This window comes from Gambusia affinis, linkage group LG09 (genome assembly GCF_019740435.1).
Source record: "Gambusia affinis linkage group LG09, SWU_Gaff_1.0, whole genome shotgun sequence".
NCBI classification, from domain to species: Eukaryota; Metazoa; Chordata; class Actinopteri; order Cyprinodontiformes; family Poeciliidae; genus Gambusia; species Gambusia affinis.
In genome coordinates, this window is record NC_057876.1 from 17,677,060 (window position 1) to 17,696,794 (window position 19,735).

Sequence of the window (19,735 nt, forward strand, 5' to 3'; positions counted from 1 at the left end):
TTTATTATCAAACAATTTAGTTTAATAATGAAATTAATAAGAGTGGATGATAATGTTGGATTTGTAAGTTTGTACTATTGGTTTTGCACCAGTATTCATAGATACATAGCAATGTGTGAGCAAATTCAAAAATAGTTCAGTTTGAAACCTGCCAAGTTTGTTTCTCATGCTCCTTTTTATTGCTTCATTTTATGAAAACATGGATAGAAAGTGTCTTACAGAACTGTTTTACATTTTAACTAATGTCAACATTTTGAGATCACTTCATAAAGCTTCAAAATCTGGTGTTAGAGCATTTCTAAAACAATGTCCAGAGCTCTGGTGTATCAGTTGTCAGACATGTTTAATAAGAGGACTTTGGGCCTTTTTTGTTGTTCTTGGACACCACAGTTCCCCTGGCCGAACAAAATGAAAATAAATGAAAGGAGAGTGGTGGGGGAGCTCAGCAACATCCGTGCGAAGATGACAGGAAGCTGCAAGGCGATAAACATCCTGCAGGCTTGCTGGTCTCCAACTCTGAGAAAAAGAAGCAACCAGCTGCCACTGGCCAGGACCGGAGGCCTTAAATCTGGGCCCACGCTGTGCGCGTATGTCAGGCTGGAGGAAGATAAAGTGGTCACGACAGAAGACTGTCAGATACTAGACGTCTGTTTTAGGCTCACTGATGGTATAGAGGCCTGTGAGGATGAAATATTAGAGTTGTTTATTGACTTCAAAGTAAAAGAAAGCTGGAAGGAGCTGATATGACACATACTGTGGTGCTAAATAGCTCAGACAGACTAATATAAATTTAAAGCAAGGATACCAATATATAAGCAGGGTGCTTTAACTTTCGACCAGTGGAATTAAGTTAGAAGGAATATTTCAACTTCAGAGCAAAAGTGCCTTGCTGAGTTTTGTTTTACTTGTTATTGGCCATCAGTAAAAATACATGGGGAACATAATGTGTACAGGCAGAAATAACATTAATCTTTAAGCACCGAAGAGTGAATAATCTCAGTTTGAAAAGCCATGGAAAATTAAACACTGCAGCGTATTTTAATTTCAAAGCCGTTGTGTAAATGAGACGCATCAAGCACCTGCCACTGAATTTAGCTTTGTGGCCCAGAGCTGGTGGATGGCCCTTGAGCGTGTCATCACATCAGTCTCCCTTGATCCCAGCTGCTATTCATTGTAGCTGAGACGGAGAAAGGAGGTCGGTCAATATTCATGGGTGTGATTGCCAGCGCCCATCATGCAACGATGAATCAAATGTAGCAGCCTGCCGGGTCTCTGGTTGTCTGTCTGATTTGACTGTTAATGGCCTGATTTACATTTACACCTCATGCTTCCCTTTGCTTTCAGTCTATAAAATCAATTTATTGATTGATAATCCACCTTATCAAAGTGAAAAAAAAACAAGTATTTTTACTGATTATAGAAAATAAACGTTAATTTAACTCATAAGAGGCAGCTTTAGACCAGGTCATTAAACATTGGTGTTGATATCCAAGTCATCACTAGTTTCTGTAAAACTAGTGATGACTTGCATTAGAGTTTCATATTTGATAAAAAGATGACTACAGGGTCCTTGTCTTTCTGTATCCATATGCTACAGAAAGACAAATGTAATCCAAAATTAGTACATCGATTTGAACCACATCAATGCACTCCGGCAACCTAAGAGCCAGCTTTTAACCAGAAACAGTAGAACAAAGATATTTACCCAGTTTCTTGCCCTATTCAGAACCAGTTTCAAAGTCCTGGCTTTAAAAGTTGCCCTGCAACAAGACTAACCCTTGATAATGATTGTGGTAAAAAGAAATTAGTCTTTTATACATTAGAATAGAAGAAAAATGGTTTGGTCTTTACTTGATCGTGAAATCTTTTAAATCTGACCTAAAAAAAAAAAAAAAAAAGAAAACACAACAAAGTTCAAACATCATATATTAGACAAACATAAAAACCGGCTGGAAAAACAGTGTGGTAAATGCATCTATTGATCCAACAGCTACAGCCACCTTTCACAGAAGGGAGTTTTTTGGTTCACTCTTCTCTTGAAGATGGCTTCAACTCTTTGAGGTTTGCAGAGATTTATTTCTGCACAGCTCTCCAAAGGTCCTGCAACAACATCTGACCAAGTCTGGAGTTTAAGTAGCCCATTCCCACAACTTCAGTTTTTTCTTTTTCAGTAATTCTGTAGAGATTTTTATCTGGGTTTGGGATTATTTTTCTGGAACAACTTCCAGCTTTTGATTGAATGGAGGGTAACTGTGGTCCTGTTGGTAAAAACAAGCCCCAATCATTAGCCCTCCAACTCTCATGGTTGAGAGTTGGCTTGAGGTCGCCAAACATTTCTCCCAGCATTGAACCCTCTAACTTTGGGGGTAAATTTGGTAGGATGCTCCCTCCTGGGAGTCTTAAATGTTTTAAATAATACATAAATCTCGTAATAATATGTATTACTAATAATTACTAATTAGTAAATAATCTCCGTAGAATGGAGGACTTCAGTTAGTTTAAAAATGAACTCCTGGCCACTAGATTGCTGTGCAGCCACAGTAGTTTCTCTAATGTCTTTAAATAAGCTACTCTAAAGACATCAGTCTATTACTGTAGACTACCACTCTCATGTCTAATGTCTTCTCTTGGCTAACAAAATACAATAAAAACAACACCTGTGTAAGTTTTGTTTATAGACTGGTTAATAGATGAAACCCAAGAAGCAGTGGGATGTACTACCTTTTGTATAATCTTAAATTTGGAGCAACCCCCCCAAAAAAAACTATATGACTTCTGCTGCTGGAAAATCAGTTTCTCAACCTATTTTCACACAACCATATCTCTGTGATCAGAACCTTCAAAAGATTGCATTTTTTCCCCTTCACGTTATAAAAAAGTTCCCAAGTCACAACTTGTGAAATCCCTGTGGATGCTTGTTAATATTTTTTGGAATCATTCGCTGGAGATAAGCACCAGCACCGCTCCAGACCCCACTAGGGACGAGGGAGTGCAGAAACGTTTAAAATGTTTAAAATCTAAGCAGCTAAAAGAAGACCTTGAATTCAATATTTGTTTTAATAAGAAACCATTTTTATTACTTAAAAAAAAAAAAAAAAAACACGCTTTATTTTACATGAAAATACTTTACAGCTATGAGTTTTTACTGTATAAAAACAACCAGGGAATGACGTCAGCCGATTCAGAGGAAAGCAAGGAAAGTTGCACCACCTGCTGGTGTCAGATGGTTACTGCAGTTCCTCTTTTTAACATTTCACTGCCTTCGTCACCAAGGTGTAAATACTCCTGTTAGCAGACGAGCTGATGCTCCTCAGGAGTCGTTGGGAAGACCAAACAGTTTAACTGTTCCTGCCTCTCGGTTGCTGTCATATTTGCCCTCCTTGTCGTCGCAGGCGTAGGCCAGCAGGGGTCTCTTTGGGTGCCAGGCGACTGTGAACGTTGGGGAATCGCACTGAACCTCCCACAGCTTCTCACCTACAACGTAAAAAAAAAAAGCCTACTGGTTTGCTTCCAAATATTCTCAGCTCAAAAAACTAATTTCACTCATTTTCTACAACATCCTGACATCATTTAACAAATCCCTATTTTTGTCCAGAAGGATGAGATCTGATAACTCTAGAGGTTCTGACATGTTATATGTTAACAACTTTATCTGCAATGTACAGCGGCACAGGAGCTCAAGCTTCAAAAACTTTCCTTTTTTTTTTTTTATGTGTCGAGAACATTTGAAACAATATTTAAAAAATTACAGGAGCTCAACATGTCTAAACAGAAGAGTTAAAGAAATCCACAAAATGTAATATTGTATCAGTGAAAACATTTGGGCATGCTTGAGTGTGTTAGAACATTTGAAGGAGTGTCTCAGGAACATGTAGGACAACGTACTCATGTGTTGCAGATTTCACAGAGGCTATTTGACAGACTTGAGTCATTTAAAACAAATATTAACACCCAAGCATTGGTACCTTCGAATATTTCAAATATGATGCACTAAATTAGAAATCACTTACAGGTTAAACTCAGCGGGTCTGAGGCACATTAAGAGATATTATCAATTCAAACTTGTTCATTCTGCTTTGCTTTCAACTCTGTGCCACAATCTGCTCTGCTTAATGTGGCACAAAGTGTGCCGAAATACAGAGACCCGCTAAAGAAACTGTACCATGGGAAGAGAAAACCTAAATGATTTATCTCCCTTCTGTTAACTAAAGGCTCTGCCCCAAGACCGACAAAACTATTGGAGACCTGTGTGATATCAGCAAAATAAATTAGCACACAGAATTTGCAAAAAGGAAGAATTCCGATACGACATTTTCCATGAAGTGAGTGGAAACCTGTGAGGGGAATTGTAGCATAAAGAACCAAGTATCTGACCGAATCTGCCTAAAGATATTTCCACATGCTGCTAAATGTCTGCTGTCATGGTTACTGACCTGTTTCCACCTCTGCAATGTCAATGAAATGATCCTCAGATGCGGAGGCCAACATCTTCCCATCATTGCTGAAGCTCAGCGTCCTCACTGGCCAGTCCAGTCTGCAGAGTGAGCAGCCAGAAAATAAAGATCCCACATTCATCCAGACGTTTCTCTGAGGGCAAATGGTTTGGAGAAAGAGAAACACGGACTGACCTGGAGAAGCAGCGGACACACACCAGCTCCTCCACGTCCCACAGACTAACAAGAGCATCAGCGCTTCCTGTGGCAAAGTATTTCCCCGTGGGGTCGAACTTGATGCATATACAGTTGGACGGGTGAGCGTTGATGGACTGGATGGGCTTCAGATCTGGATAACTGAACACAAAACACTCTGATCATTTCAGATCTGAAGCACAGAAAAAAACCTTCTCACACAAGATCTCAATAGCTCATCCATTAGGTGCAAAAAAAAGTTACTTTTTAAAAAGATCATACAGAAAAACACAAAGCCAAGGTGTATAACTAAAAAAAAAACATGTCAAAATACTTTTATTTTTTCAAATTTAAATGGAGATATCTTGACCAAAGCAAAGGCAATCCTGCTACACAACTATCAAATCATAAATTAGATGTAGAAGGAATGAGGACAGACAGATGTAAGAAGTTATTCAAGAGTAAAATACTGCTGATACATAAAAGTGCATTTACATTTAATAAATAAAAGTGGATTTACATTTAATAAATAAAAGTGGATTTACATTTAATAATATGGACATTGCAATACAGAGTACTAATTATTTATTTGTATACAACAGAAACACAGATATGCCCAGGAGACATTGAAGGATCTGACATAAATTAAACCACAAATGTTTTCTTGCTCTCCCCATTTGCAAAAATGAATATTCTGTCTTTAAATTCAGGACAGTTGAATTATTCAGGAATAATTTGAAATGATACAGTATGGATGTCATGCATGATTTTTGGAATTTGGCTCTAATAGACACAAATAAAATCATTGTCAAGAATCTTTGTGGTTGTTTTTTTTCTTAATCAAAACCATTAACAGTCCATTTTTAGAAAGCAAGACAATAATACTGACTGTTTTTAAAAGAGCCAACAGGACACAGAACACCCTGCAGGAACTTCAGGTTCACAGATCAATATGGTTTCTACCTGAGAATATTGATACAGCCGTTGCCGTTGGTGAGGAAGAACATGTCGTTGTCGTTGTTCCAGGAGATCTCGTTGACTTCGAACTTGAACTGCTCCTCAGCCCTGGAGCGGTGCGTCTTGGCATCGATAAAGGTCACCACATCGTCTTTGTTCCCGACTGCGATTGTCTGACCGTCTGGACTCCAGCAGATATTAATGTTCTCACCTTAAGTTTTTTAAAAAAAGCAAAAAAATTATTTGAGCACTTTAAAGTTTTACTAAGGCCAGATTCAAGCAGTCCAAGTATGATTGTACCCTTTGTGTTGACTGTGGCGACACATTTGGTGGTGCGCACATCCCATATGCGAATGGTTTTGTCTCCAGACGCAGTGACGAACAGGTCCGGGTTGGTTGGATGCCAGCACAACTGATCCACACTGTCACTATGTCCTCTGTAGTTGTTCTCCTTCACCTACAGAAAGGTACAAATTAAGAGCCGTGTTCAAATAAAACCTGACCTGCAATCACTAATCCTATAAAAGTTGAAAAGGATGTTTCATGGAAGCAAAGGAGTACCAACGAGCAGAGACAAAAGGAGGAAGTTGAAATCATCTCTCTAATCGATTAAAATGGGCAAGAATAATATTCCTAACTCCTAAGTCTCTCTGACTGCTAGTGGAGATCCTTTCAGCTCACAGCATTACCATCCACAGCAACTCTTTGAACAATTAAATTTGTTTCCCTCAGGGGAAAAAAATGTCTTGAACTGAATAGCAAAGTGTGTTTCTGTGTCTCTTTCCTGTCCTCGCAGACCCCCCATCACTCAAAGCAGATAGTTGTCAAAACTTAGACTGGTTCTGACTCTGCTGGAGGTCTCTTCCAATTAGAAAAGAGTGGTTTCTCTCAACTGTTAACAGATTCTTGTTAAGGATGGAAGATGAAAAATATTTTATTCATTGGAAGTTTATGACAATCTGAAACTACTAAGTTAGAATTAAAATCGACTGAATTTGCACTACAAGTTCACTTTTTATTTTTAATTTATGAAGTGCCTTGAGATGAGTTTTGATAATGGGTGATGTAGTCTGGATTAACTCCTATCTGGGCACGCACAGCGCGGTCGTGTTGCGCATCTGTGTGAACTATCACCTTCACTCTGTTACTTATGCCTTTATTCTTCAATCATCTGCTATGTATGTAAAGCCGAACGATAGCTCACATTCTAGCTCGTGTGAAAATAAAATCCACGTTTTTAAAAGTGCCAAACCCACCTTACAACCCTTTAAGTGTAAACCTAATCTTAACAGATCGCGCTTCAGTCAACATTTTCCTGACAGCAGAACAAGAAATATGTATATGAGGGGGCAGCTTTGTTGACAATTCGGCTATAACTAAAAATATCGTATTCATAGGAACATGAAATAATAAAGAAGAAAACAGACAGGTTAAGCATGCATTACAGCGCGCGGCTTCACTTACCAAGCGGTCCTTTTCCAGGATAAAAACGCTGGCTGTTTTATCAAACGAGCCGGAGGCGAGCCTCCTTCCATCGCAGCTCCACGCCACCGAGTGAACTTTGGCTGTATGAGCTGGGAATTCCCGACTTTTGTTGTTATTTTTGAAGCTCTCCTGCATTTCTTGGTAATACTGCGACGCCATCTTTCCACTCTTTATCTTCTTCATGGGATGCCTGGAAGGAAGGTGTCGTCCTCTTGCGGCTTGACTAGGTTTTGCAGTCATATTTAGGCCCGAGCAGCAAAGCGCTGCGAAGGCCTATTGTTTTTGTACTGTTTATTATTAGGCCCGAGCAGCAAAGCGCTGCGAAGGCCTATTGTTTTTGTACTGTTTATTAGGCCCGAGCAGCAAAGCGCTGCGAAGGCCTATTGTTTTTGTACTGTTTATTATTATTATTATTATTATTCTTCCTCCAAATGAATTGCCTTTTTGGAGGCTTTATCATATTCAAAAACTCACCAAATTTGGCGGACGCATAGAGACTGTTTAAAATTTACGTATTTTAAGGTCGACGCAAAAATCTAAAAAAAAATGGCTCAACAGCGCCAACTAGCAATTTTCAAAGGACCCTTTGCTATTCACTTACTTCGTCGTAGAGACTTGAAATTTGGTACAGTTGTAGAGCTCCCCAAGATGCTCAGAATTTACCATTATTGTTATAGTCCAACTATCACAGGAAGTCGGCCATTTTGGTTGGAAGGTCACATTTTGACCCCATTTTGGCCGTTTACAGCATTGGTATTTGATCGAACTCCTCCTAGGGATTTTGATTGATCGGCTTCAAACTTGGTGAGTCTGATCAGAAGGCATGGGCGATTCAAAGTTATCAAAATGGTGAGTTTTTGAGCATGTTGAAGGGGGGTTAGCAGGGGTCAAAGTTCACCGACTCGCCACGAAACTCAAAACAGTTATAACTCCTACACTAAAACTGTTAGAGGAACCAAACTTTCAGTGATTGATCATGATGGGTTGACCTAAAAGACCCTGTGGTCAAATGATGACATCACTAAGGCCACGCCCCCTGAGAACAGGAAGTGTCATGTTTTACTCTGAGCGGTCGCTATCTTACACCTTTGACCTAATCAACTTGAAACTTTTTCCAGAGAAAGAAGACATGTGGGTGTATTAGGGATTCCAGCCCCGACCGGCTTCAATGAAGCAGGTGGGCGTGGCGGCGTGGCGAAGTGACCTCTAACGCCGCTGTCATAATTTTGGCTCTGAATTCCACAGTTTTGGGCCAAGCTTCTCCAAACTCACTAGGATGGATCTTTATCCACCCCAAGACAGGAATCCATAATAAAATTTGGTGGGCGTGGCCTAATGTATTTATGGCGCCCCCTAGAACATTTTAAATGATCAGCCCCAAGTCATGCTTTAACCTAGAATAACGAAACTTCTTACACATCTCTATATTGTCCTGATGTACAAAAAAGTCTCTTGGAGCCATGGTCTCAACCCAACAGGAAGTCGGCCATTTTGGACTGAAGTTCCAAAATTGACCCCATTTTTGATGTTTACAGCCTTCTTATTTGATCGAACTCCTCCTAGGGATTTTGATTGATCGGCTTCAAACTTGGTGAGTCTGATCAGAAGGCATGGGTGATTCAAAGTTATCAAAATGGTGAGTTTTTGAGCATGTTGAAGGGGGGTTAGCAGGGGTCAAAGTTCACCGACTCGCCACGAAACTCAAAACAGTTATAACTCCTACACTAAAACTGTCAGAGGAACCAAACTTTCAGTGATTGATCATGATGGGTTGACCTAAAAGACCCTGTCGTCAAATGATGACATCACTAAGGCCACGCCCCCTGAGAACAGGAAGTGTCATGTTTTACTCTGAGCTGTCGCTATCTTACACCTTTGACCTAATCAACACGAAACTGTGTTAACAGACAGGAAACATGTGGCTGTATAAAGCATTCCTGCCCCGACCGGCTTCGATGGAGCAGGTGGTCGTGGCAGCATGGCAAAATGACCTCTAACGCCGCTGGCATACGTTTGGCTCTGAATTCCACAATTTTGATGCGAGCTGCTCCAAACTCACTAGGATGGATCTTTATCCACCCCAAGACAGGAATCCATAATAAAATTTGGTGGGTGTGCCCTCTTGTATTTATGGCGCCCCCTAGAAAATTTTAAATGATCAGCCCCACGCTATGCTTTAACATAGAATGAAGAAACTTGGTACATATGTGTATCTTTTCAGGAAGAACAAAAAAGTCTCTTGGATCCATATTCTAAATCCAACAGATTTTCTTTTATGGTTGATTTAAGTTCACTGTATATGTAAATATATATGTACTTCCCATCAAGGCCTCTTGGTGTCACTGTTACTCCACGCATGAATAAGGGGAAAATTACTCAGTATGAGAGAGGTTTTGTTATGGCCATATATACCACTTGGTGTCACTATCACGCCATAAATGAATAAAGGGACTATTTGTACTATGGCAAAGTCTGATCCTTTTTTTTTTTTTTTTACTTTATTTACAAATAACAATTTACAATTGCAGACAGTAGAATGCTCGAGGTGCTGGGATAACAAATCCACAGGATTCCGACAAAGCCTGATAAAGCTAAACCACTAGCCCTCCCCCCTCGCCCCCCCTCCTCCGCAAGCAGTCATGATATGTGTGCGGATCGATCTTTATAACGCACGCACACGCCTCCCGCCCCCCCCCAATGGGTTGAATATGACGGTTGACAGTCAAGCTAACGCAGCTAAGCTATCGGACCTAACGAATAGCTAGTGGAGCTAAGCTATCGGAGCTGACGAAAAGGAAACAAGTTTCCTGCGGTGAGAAGTCGTGTCCAAGTTTTCTACGAGTTTGGTCCAGAGATGTGCATTCTGGTGAGTGTATAAAATCAATTGGTGCTGTGTCATGATGTTTAGCTATAATTTTCTCCGGTTGTACTCATGTTACGTTACGAAGTGGGTAAACGTTGTTTCATGCGTCGGCTTGCATGGAAGGGGATATATTAGAAAACATATCGGTATTAATGCTCATAGCACATGAAGTAGGCTACTGATAAGGACACCTGCTTTGAAGCCTGCAGGATTTTATCGGAGTAGCGGTGTAGGCAGTGAGATGGCAAAATTGATGCAAAGATATCGGAGAGATCGGTGGGATCCCTAAGTAATTTATTTTTAGCTTAGTGGTTTCTGTTCTGTATATAAAGGATTATGTGAAGAATGAACGCGCAGCAGGCAGGTGTCGCTCTGTTTTGTGCCGGAAGACGAAGAGGGGAAACCCCAAGCAGTAATATGAGCGCAGTGAGGATTGACATGGTGACGATGGCAGATCGATCGTTCTTGTTAGCAACTGACAGTGTATCAGAGACTGAGTATGATGAGATCCTGGCAGTTTGAGAGGCTATATTAAATATTTGACATTTTCACAGTGAAATGTTTTTTACTTTTTCAAATCGGATTTTGTTTGAAATCAAAACAAAATGTGTTTTGATTTTGATCAAATCAAATCAAAATCAATGATTTGAATGAGCTTTAAACTCATTCTTAAAGTTTAAATTAGAGTTTTAATTAATTTTAATTTTAATGCCATGGCTCTGGAAATAATTTTTGCTTTGAGATCTGTTTACGTTCTTCCTAGTTAAAGGAAGCACATTTCAGCAGCAAGGCATTTCAAAGTGCTTTGCACCAAATCAAACAGAAAAACACAATGCAACATAGAATCAACAATCAAAACAAAACATCAAGTCAGGTTTCGTCAATAAATTTGCAATTTATTACGTTTCAAATACAACTCTAAACAAGTGGGTTTTTAGTTGAGATTTAAAGGAAGTCAGTGTTTCAGCTCTTTTACAATTTTCTGGAAGTTTGTTCCAGATTTGTGGTGCATAGATGCTAAATGCTGCTTCTCCTCATTTGGTTCTGGGGATGTAGAGCAGACCAGAACCAGAAGACCTGAGAGGTCTGGAAGGTTGATACAACAGCAGCAAATCTTTAATGTATTGTGGTGCTAAACCATTCAGTGATTTATAAACTAACAACAGTATTTTAAAGTCTATTCTTTGAGCTACAGGAAGCCAGTGGAGGGACTTTAAAACTGGTGTTATGTGCTCTATCTTCCTGGTTTTAGTTAGAACGCGAGCAGCAGCATTCTGGATCAGCTGCAGCTGTTTGATTGATTTGTTGGACAGACCTGTGAAGACGCTGTTGCAATAATCAATGCGGCTGAAGATAAAAGCATGGATGAGTTTCTCTAGATCTGGCTGAGACATTAGTCCTTTAATCCTGGAAATGTTCTTCAGGTGATAGAAGGCCGTCACTACTCCCAGGTTTTGGGCCTGATCGCTGCTTTTTAGTTGTAATAACTGAAGCTGTGCGCTGACTCTAGATCGTTCCTCTTTAGGTCCAAAAATAATAACTTCAGTTCTGTTTCTGTTCAGCTGGAGAAAGTTTTGGCACATCCACACATTTATCTTTTCTAAGCATCTGTTCAGTGATTGGATGGGTTCTGAGTCACCTGGTGACATCGTAATGTTGAGCTGTGTGTGATCTGCATAGTTATGGTCGCTAATATTAAGTAATTATTTGTTGTACTTAACATATTTCAGGTAAGAAGTGAACATGTGATGAAATAGATTCTGTCCTCCAATTTTATGTAATTGAACATTACAGCTAACAAATGTGATGATCATGTGAGGTAATACATTTTATGAAAATTTTTCTTATATACAGTATATTTTTTAAATATAAAATTACTTAAATAATAACAAAGGGGTCAGATGTAATAAAGATGACTGTGCTTCATCTATACTCTCTAGTAGAACAATTTCACCTTGATTGTGAGTTAATGGGGCACATGATTTGGAAGCTATTGAAGAAATCATCTTATTTAATATTAAAATTATTTATCCAACCATTTTCTTACACAAGGGGTGTCAAACTCCAGTCCTCAAGGGCCGCTGTCCTGCAACTTTTAGATGTGCCGCTGCTGCACCACCTGGATAGAATGATTAGTTCATTAGCCCCACCCACTTCCGACAGGAAGTCACCTTTTTTTCCAGCTGTATGTCTTTCTCTGTTTTTTATATGGATTTAATCCAGTGCAAACCCACTTAAATGATAAGGTGATGACATCTGTCAATGTTGGCTGAACAGTGTGGGCGTGGCCAGGTGGCGAATGTCAGACCCTCGCCATATTCATACGATTGTCTTTAAATCACACATGGATGATCCGATTGGAACCAAACTTGAAGTGTAAGACCTGTGGTAACCTTTAAAGAGCTCAAATGTTTTGAAATGTAATTTTACTCCACTGCGCCCCCTAGGTCAATCCATCCGCTATATCTCCGCCGTAAATGGACCGATCTGCGCCAGATTTTTCGTGAGTCATCGGGAAGCGCTGCCGAACACATTCGCGTGTGTTGTGAGGCGGGCGATCGGGCGGGGAAGGTTCGCGACAGCTCCTGCTGCGGCGAGCGGGCGCCGGCTCTGGAAACGGTGCGAGAGCGTCCGCGGCTGCTGTAACTCCGCGGTGGCCGGCGAGCCGGAGCAGCGCTTGCTGCGAGGGCCGCACGAGGCTGCTTGCAGCTTTAATTATTCTTTATTATTCTTCCACCCAAATGAATTGCCTTTTTGGAGGCTTTAACATATTCAAAAACTCACCAAATTTGGCGGACGCATAGAGACTGTTTAAAATTTACGTATTTTAAGGTTGTCGCAAAAATCGCAACAAAAATGGCTCAACAGCGCCACCTAGAAATTTTCAAAAGACCCTTTTCTATTCACTTACTTTGTCGTAGAGACTTGAAATTTGGTACAGTTGTAGAGCTCCCCAAGACGCTCAGAATTTACAATTATTGTCATAGTCCAAGTATCACAGGAAGTCGGCCATTTTGGATCGAAGGTCACATTTTGACCCGATTTTTGCCGTTTAAGCTTCGATTTGATCGAACTCCTCCTAGGGATTTCGATTGATCGGCTTCAAACTCGGTCAGTCTGATCATAAGGCATGGCCGATTAAAAGTTATCAAAACGGTGACTTTTTGAGTATGCTGAAGGGGGGCTAGCGGGGGTCAAAGTTCACCAACTCGCCACGAAACTCTAAACAGTTATAACTCCTACACTAAAACTCTCAGAGGAACCAAACTTTCAGTGATTGAGCATCATGGGTTGACCTAAAATACCCTGGGGTCAAATGATGACATCACTAAGGCCACGCCCCCTGAGAACAGGAAGTGTCATGTTTTACTGGGAACGGTCCCTATATTACACCTTTGAACTAATCAACATGAAACTGTGTTAACAGACAGGAAACATGTGGCTCTATAAGGGATTCCAGCCCCGACCGGCTTTGATGGAGCAGGTGGGCGTGGCGGCGTGGCGATGTGACCTCTAACGCCGCTGTCATACGTTTGGCTCTGAATTCCACAGTTTTGGGCCAAACTTCTCCAAACTCACTAGGATGGATCTTTATCCACCCCAAGACAGGAATCCATAATAAAATTTGGTGGGCGTGGCCTAATTTCTCTATAGCGCCCCCTAGAAAATTTTAAATGACCGGCCCGAAGCCATGCTTTAACCTATAATTACAAAACTTCTTACACATCTGTATATTGTCCTGATGTACAAAAAAGTCTCTTGGATCCATGGTCTCAACCCAACAGGAAGTCGGCCATTTTGGAATAAAGTTCCAAAATTGACCCCATTTTTGATGTTTACAGCCTTTGTATTTGATCGAACTCCTCCTACAGTTTTTCTGATACAGACTTCAAAATCGCTCAGCACACACTTGAGGCATCAAAGGTGAAAAGTTATCAAAGGAATTGTCGTACTTCAAAGTATGTGGGCGTGGCTATGTGTCAAACTTTGACTATTCGCCATGAAACATAAAACTCTTATAACTCCTACATTAAAACTGTCAGAGGAAGCAAACTTTCAGTGATTGATCATCATGGGTTGACCTAAAAGACCCTGTGGTCAAATGATGACATCACTCAGGCCACGCCCCCTGAGAACAGGAAGTGTCATGTTTTACTGGGAACGGTCGCTATCTTACACCTTTGACCTAATCAACTTGAAAGTTTTTCCAGACACAGAAGACATTCTGGTGTATTTTGGATTCCAGCCCCGACCGGCTTTGATGGAGCAGGTGGGCGTGGCGGCGTGGCGAAGTGACCTCTAACGCCGCTGTCATTCGTTTGGCTCTGAATTCCACAGTTTTGGGCCAAACTTCTCCAAACTCACTAGGATGGATCCTTATCCACCCCCTGAAAGAAATCCATAATAAAATTTGGTGGGCGTGGCCTAATGTATTTATGGCGCCACATAGAAAATTTTAAATGATCAGCCCTAAGCCATGCTTTAACCTAGAATTACCAAACTTGGTACATATGTGTATCTTTTCAGGACGAACAAAAATGTCTCTTGGAGCCATATTCTAAATTCAACGGATTTTCTGTAATTTTAGATTTTTTAGAAAAAAAATTTTTTTATTCCCATTAAGTCCTCTTGGTGTCACTGTTACTCCACACATGAATAAGGCGAGAATTACACAGTATGAGAGAGGTGCTGTAATGGCGATATTAACCACTTGGTGTCACTATCACGCCATACATGACTGTGTACATTTTTACCACTGCAATTCCCAAAGATGCATCTGTGTATTTTGTAGTTCCACAGTTACGTTGTTTTCGATACTTCTGCTGGCTCGTTGGGATAAAAATAGCCTCCACGGATAACATTAACGATCAATCCTTCCTTAATCCCGTCTGCATGTGCGTTTTTATTATGTAAGTATACATTTCCATCTCCTATATTTGCGTTTATATCACTTATTAGCACTAGAGAACTGAATATGACGGTTGACAGTCAAGCTAACGCAGCTAAGCTATCCGCAAGTGCAAGCATGCAGGATTTTATCGGAGAGAGCAGCGCCTGCAGCTGCACTCTGCTTATTAATTTTCCTGAAGTAAGAAAAGAAGAATTTCTGATATTTTTATTATTGAATCATCTTTATAATTAACAAAATTGTGGAGAAAAAAAGATTCTCTGTCAAAACATCTTGTATGCGTAGCCAAAGCTTAAATCTTATTTCTCAGTTCGCTTTTTATTTGAACCTCCGGTACTTCTAAGAGCGGTTTGCATCCCAGCGAAAACATCTTGTCGTGCGCATGCCAAAGCTTAAATCTTATTTCTCAGTTCGGTTTTGTTTATTTGGTGCTTTTTCTGTAAGCTAAAATGAATAAGCAGAATTTGAACCTCCGTAGTTCTAAGAGCGGTTTGGATCCCAGCAGAGATTTTTACTGTGTGCGGTTCTGGCTCGATCTTTAGCACACACGCACGCACCGCACGCCTCCATCCCCCACCCTCGAAGGGTTGAATATGACGGTTGACAGTCAAGCTAACGCAGCTCCCTTGTTTTGACTTATGATGTTTTTTTCAAAAATTGCATAGAAACGAATGAAGAATTGCCTTAATTTTCATGCTAATAATGTTGTAAAACTGTTGTTTGCAATATTTTTACATCAGTTTAAGAAATTTACAGTAGATATTGTAATTCTAAATTATAAAAAAATATTTTTGTAAATATTTGACATTTTCACAGTGAATTTTTTATTTATTTTTCAAATCGGATTTTGTTTGAAATCAAAACAAAATTTGTTTTGATTTTGATCAAATCAAATAAAAATCAATGATTTGAATGAACTTTAAACTCATTCTTAGAGTTTAAATTAGAGTTTAAATTAATTTTAATTTTAATGCCATGGCTCTTCAGCATTTATGTGAGCTTTAAGGGATTAATTTTTGCTTTGAGATCTGTTTACTTTCTTCCTAGTTAAAGAAAGCACATTTCAGCAGCAAGGCATTTAAAAGTGCTTTACACCAAATCAAAGACAAAAACACAATGCAACATAGAATCAACAATCAAAACAAAACATCAAGTCAGGTTTTGTCAATACATTTGCAATTTATTACATTTCAAATACAACTCTAAACAAGTGGGTTTTTAATTTAGATTTAAAGGAAGTCAGTGTTTCAGCTCTTTTACAATTTTCTTGAAGTTTGTTCCAGATTTGTGGTGCATAGATGCTAAATGCTGCTTCTCCTCATTTGGTTCTGGGGATGTAGAGCAGACCAGAACCAGAAGACCTGAGAGGTCTGGAAGGTTGATACAACAGCAGCAAATCTTTAATGTATTGTGGTGCTAAACCATTCAGTGATTTATAAACTAACAACAGTATTTTAAAGTCTATTGTTTGAGCTACAGGGAGCCAGTGGAGGGACTTTAAAACTGGTGTTATGTGCTCTATCTTCCTGGTTTTAGTGAGAACAGCAGCAGCATTATGGATCAGCTGCAGCTGTTTGATTGGTTGGACAGACCTGTGAAGACGCAGTTGTAATAATCAATGTGGCTGAAGATAAACGCATGGATGAGTTTCTCTAGATCTGGCTGAGACATTAGTCCTTTAATCCTGGAAATGTTCTTCAGGTTATAGTAGGCCATCTTTGTGACTGTCTTTATGTGGCTGTGAAGGTTCAGGTCAGTGTCCATTACTACTCCCAGGATTCGGGCCTGATTGCTGATTTTAGTTGTAATAACTGAAGCTTTGCACTGACTCTAGATTGTTCCTCTTTAGGTCCAAAGATAATAACTTCAGTTTTGTTTCTGTTCAGCTGGAGAAAGTTTGGCACATTATCTGTTCTAAGCATCTGTTCTGTGTTTGGATGGGTTCTGAGTAACCTGGTAACTTTAGATGTGCCGCTGCTGCACCACCTGGATAGAATGATTAGTTCATTAGCCCCACCCACTACCCACAGAAAGTCACCATTTTTTCCTGCAGTATGTCTAACTTTTCTCTGTTTTTTATATGGATTTAATCCAGTGCAAACCCACTTAAAATGATAAGGTGATGACATCTGTCAATGCTGGCTGAACAGTGTGGGCGTGGCCAGATGGCGAATGTCAGACCCTCGCCATATTCATACGATTGTCTTTAAATCACACATGGATGATCCGATTGGAACCAAACTTGAAATGTAAGACCTGTGGTAACCTTTAAAGAGCTCAAATGTTTTGAAATGTAATTTGACTCCACTGCGCCCCCTAGGTCAATCCATCCGCTATATCTCCGCCGTAAATGGACCGATCTGCGCCAGATTTTTTGTGAGTCGTCGGGAAGCGCTGCCGAACGCATTCGCGTGTGTCGTGTGGCGGGCGATCGGGCGGAAAGGTTAGAACGGCTCCGCTGCAGCGGGCGCCGGCTCTGGAAACGGTGCGAGAGCTTCGCGCTGCTGTAACTCGCGGTGGCGGTGGCGAGCAGCGCTTGCTGCGAGGGCCGCACGAGGCTGCTTGCAGCTTTAATTCTTCTTCTTATTATTCTGCCCCCCAAAAGAGGGGCCTTTTTGGGGGATTTATCATATTCAAAAACTCACCAAACTTGGCGGAAGCATAGAGACTGGTGAAAAATTTTGAATTTTAAGGTCGTCGCAAAAATCGCACAAAAAATGGCTCAACAGCGCCACCTAGCAATTTTCAAAAGACCCTTTGCTATTCACTTACTTTGTCGTAGAGACTTGAAATTTGGTACAGTTGTAGAGCTCCCCAAGACGCTCAGAATTTACAATTATTGTCATAGTCCAAGTATCACAGGAAGTCGGCCATTTTGGATCGAAGGTCACATTTTGACCCGATTTTTGCCGCCACATTTTCGTATTTGATCGAACTCCTCCTAGGGATTTCGATTTATCGGCTTCAAACTCGGTCAGTCTGATCATAAGGCATGATTAAAAGTTATCAAACGGTGACTTTTGAGTATGCTGAAGGGGGGCTAGCAGGGGTCAAAGTTCACCAACTCGCCACGAAACTCTAAACAGTTATAACTCCTACACTAAAACTCTCAGAGGAACCAAACTTTCAGTGATTGAGCATCATGGGTTGACCTAAAATACCCTGGGGTCAAATGATGACATCACTAAGGCCACGCCCCCTGAGAACAGGAAGTGTCATGTTTTACTGGGAACGGTCCCTATATTACACCTTTGAACTAATCAACATGAAACTGTGTTAACAGACAGGAAACATGTGGCTCTATAAGGGATTCCAGCCCGACCGGCTTTGATGGAGCAGGGCGTGGCGGGCGTGGCGTAAGTGACCTCTAACGCCGCTGTCATACGTTTGGCTCTGAATTCCACAGTTTTGGGCCAAACTTCTCCAAACTCACTAGGATGGATCTTTATCCACCCCAAGACAGGAATCCATAATAAAATTTGGTGGGCGTGGCCTAATTTCTCTATAGCGCCCCCTAGAAAATTTTAAATGACCGCCCCAAGCCATGCTTTAACCTATAATTACAAAACTTCTTACACATCTGTATATTGTCCTGATGTACAAAAAAGTCTCTTGGATCCATGGTCTCAACCCAACAGGAAGTCGGCCATTTTGGAATAAAGTTCCAAAATTGACCCCATTTTTGATGTTTACAGCCTTTGTATTTGATCGAACTCCTCCTACAGTTTTTCTGATACAGACTTCAAAATCGCTCAGCACACACTTGAGGCATGAAAGGTGAAAAGTTATCAAAGGAATTGTCGTACTTCAAAGTATGTGGGCGTGGCTATGTGTCAAACTTTGACTATTCGCCATGAAACATAAAACTCTTATAACTCCTACAGTAAAACTCTCAGAGGAACCAAACTTTCAGTGATTGATCATCATGGGTTGACCCAAAAGACCCTGTGGTCAAATGATGACATCACTCAGGCCACGCCCCCTGAGAACAGGAAGTGTCATGTTTTACTGGGAACGGTCGCTATCTTACACCTTTGACCTAATCAACTTGAAAGTTTTTCCAGACACAGAAGACTTTCTGGTGTATTTTGGATTCCAGCCCCGACCGGCGGTGATGGAGCAGGTGGGCGTGGCGTGATCTTGAAGTGACCTCGCCGCTCGGGTCTGATAAAATACAATATCAGACCGAGCATATGGATTTAATCCAGTGCAAACTCACTTAAAATGATAAGGTGATGACATCTGTCAATGCTGGTTGAACAGTGTTGGCGTGGCCAAATGGCGAATATCAGACCCTCGCCATATTCATACGATTGTCTTTAAATCACACATGGATGAGCCGATTGGAACCAAACTTGAAATGTAAGACCTGTGGTAACCTTTAAAGAGCTCAAAAGTTTTGAAATGTAATTTGACTCCACTGCGCCCCCTAGGTTAATCCATCAGCTATATCTCCGCCGTAAATGGACCGATCTGCGCCAGATTTTTTGTGAGTTGTCGGGGAGCGCTGCCGAACGCTTTCATGTGTGTCGTCTGGCGGGCGATCAGGCGGGGAAGGTTCGTGACAGCTCCTGCGGCGGGCGGCGCCGTGCGAGAGAGCTTTCGCGGCGGCTGGAACTCCGCGGTGGCCAGTGAGCCGGAGCGGCGCTTGCTGCGAGGGCCGCACGACGCTGCTCCGCAGCTTTAATTATTTATTACATTTCCACATTTTGTCATTTTATAACAACAGATTTCAACATCAGTTTTCAAGCTTAGCCACTGATTTTCAATGAAATTTAGGACTGGACTTGGCCGGTCCATTGGAACACTTAAACATTTTGGTCTGAACTGGTGTATGGTGTCATCGTCCTGCAGGAAAATAATAACATAAATGAGCCTGGGCCTTTAAACAAA

General features: G+C 40.9%; 1 protein-coding gene across 1 annotated transcript; it reads right to left on the reverse strand.

Moving 5' to 3' along the window:
- Positions 1 to 3,048: 3,048 nt before the first annotated feature.
- On the reverse strand, positions 3,049 to 7,280 carry thoc3 (THO complex 3). Its single transcript, XM_044127041.1, has 6 exons — positions 7,050 to 7,280; positions 5,886 to 6,042; positions 5,592 to 5,796; positions 4,629 to 4,790; positions 4,434 to 4,534; positions 3,049 to 3,474 (listed from the first exon to the last, which is right to left on the reverse strand). The coding sequence occupies exons 1-6, from the start codon at positions 7,251 to 7,253 to the stop codon at positions 3,311 to 3,313; spliced, it is 993 nt and encodes a 330-aa protein (XP_043982976.1). The 5' UTR covers positions 7,254 to 7,280; the 3' UTR covers positions 3,049 to 3,310.
- Between the last annotated feature and the right edge of the window lie 12,455 nt (positions 7,281 to 19,735).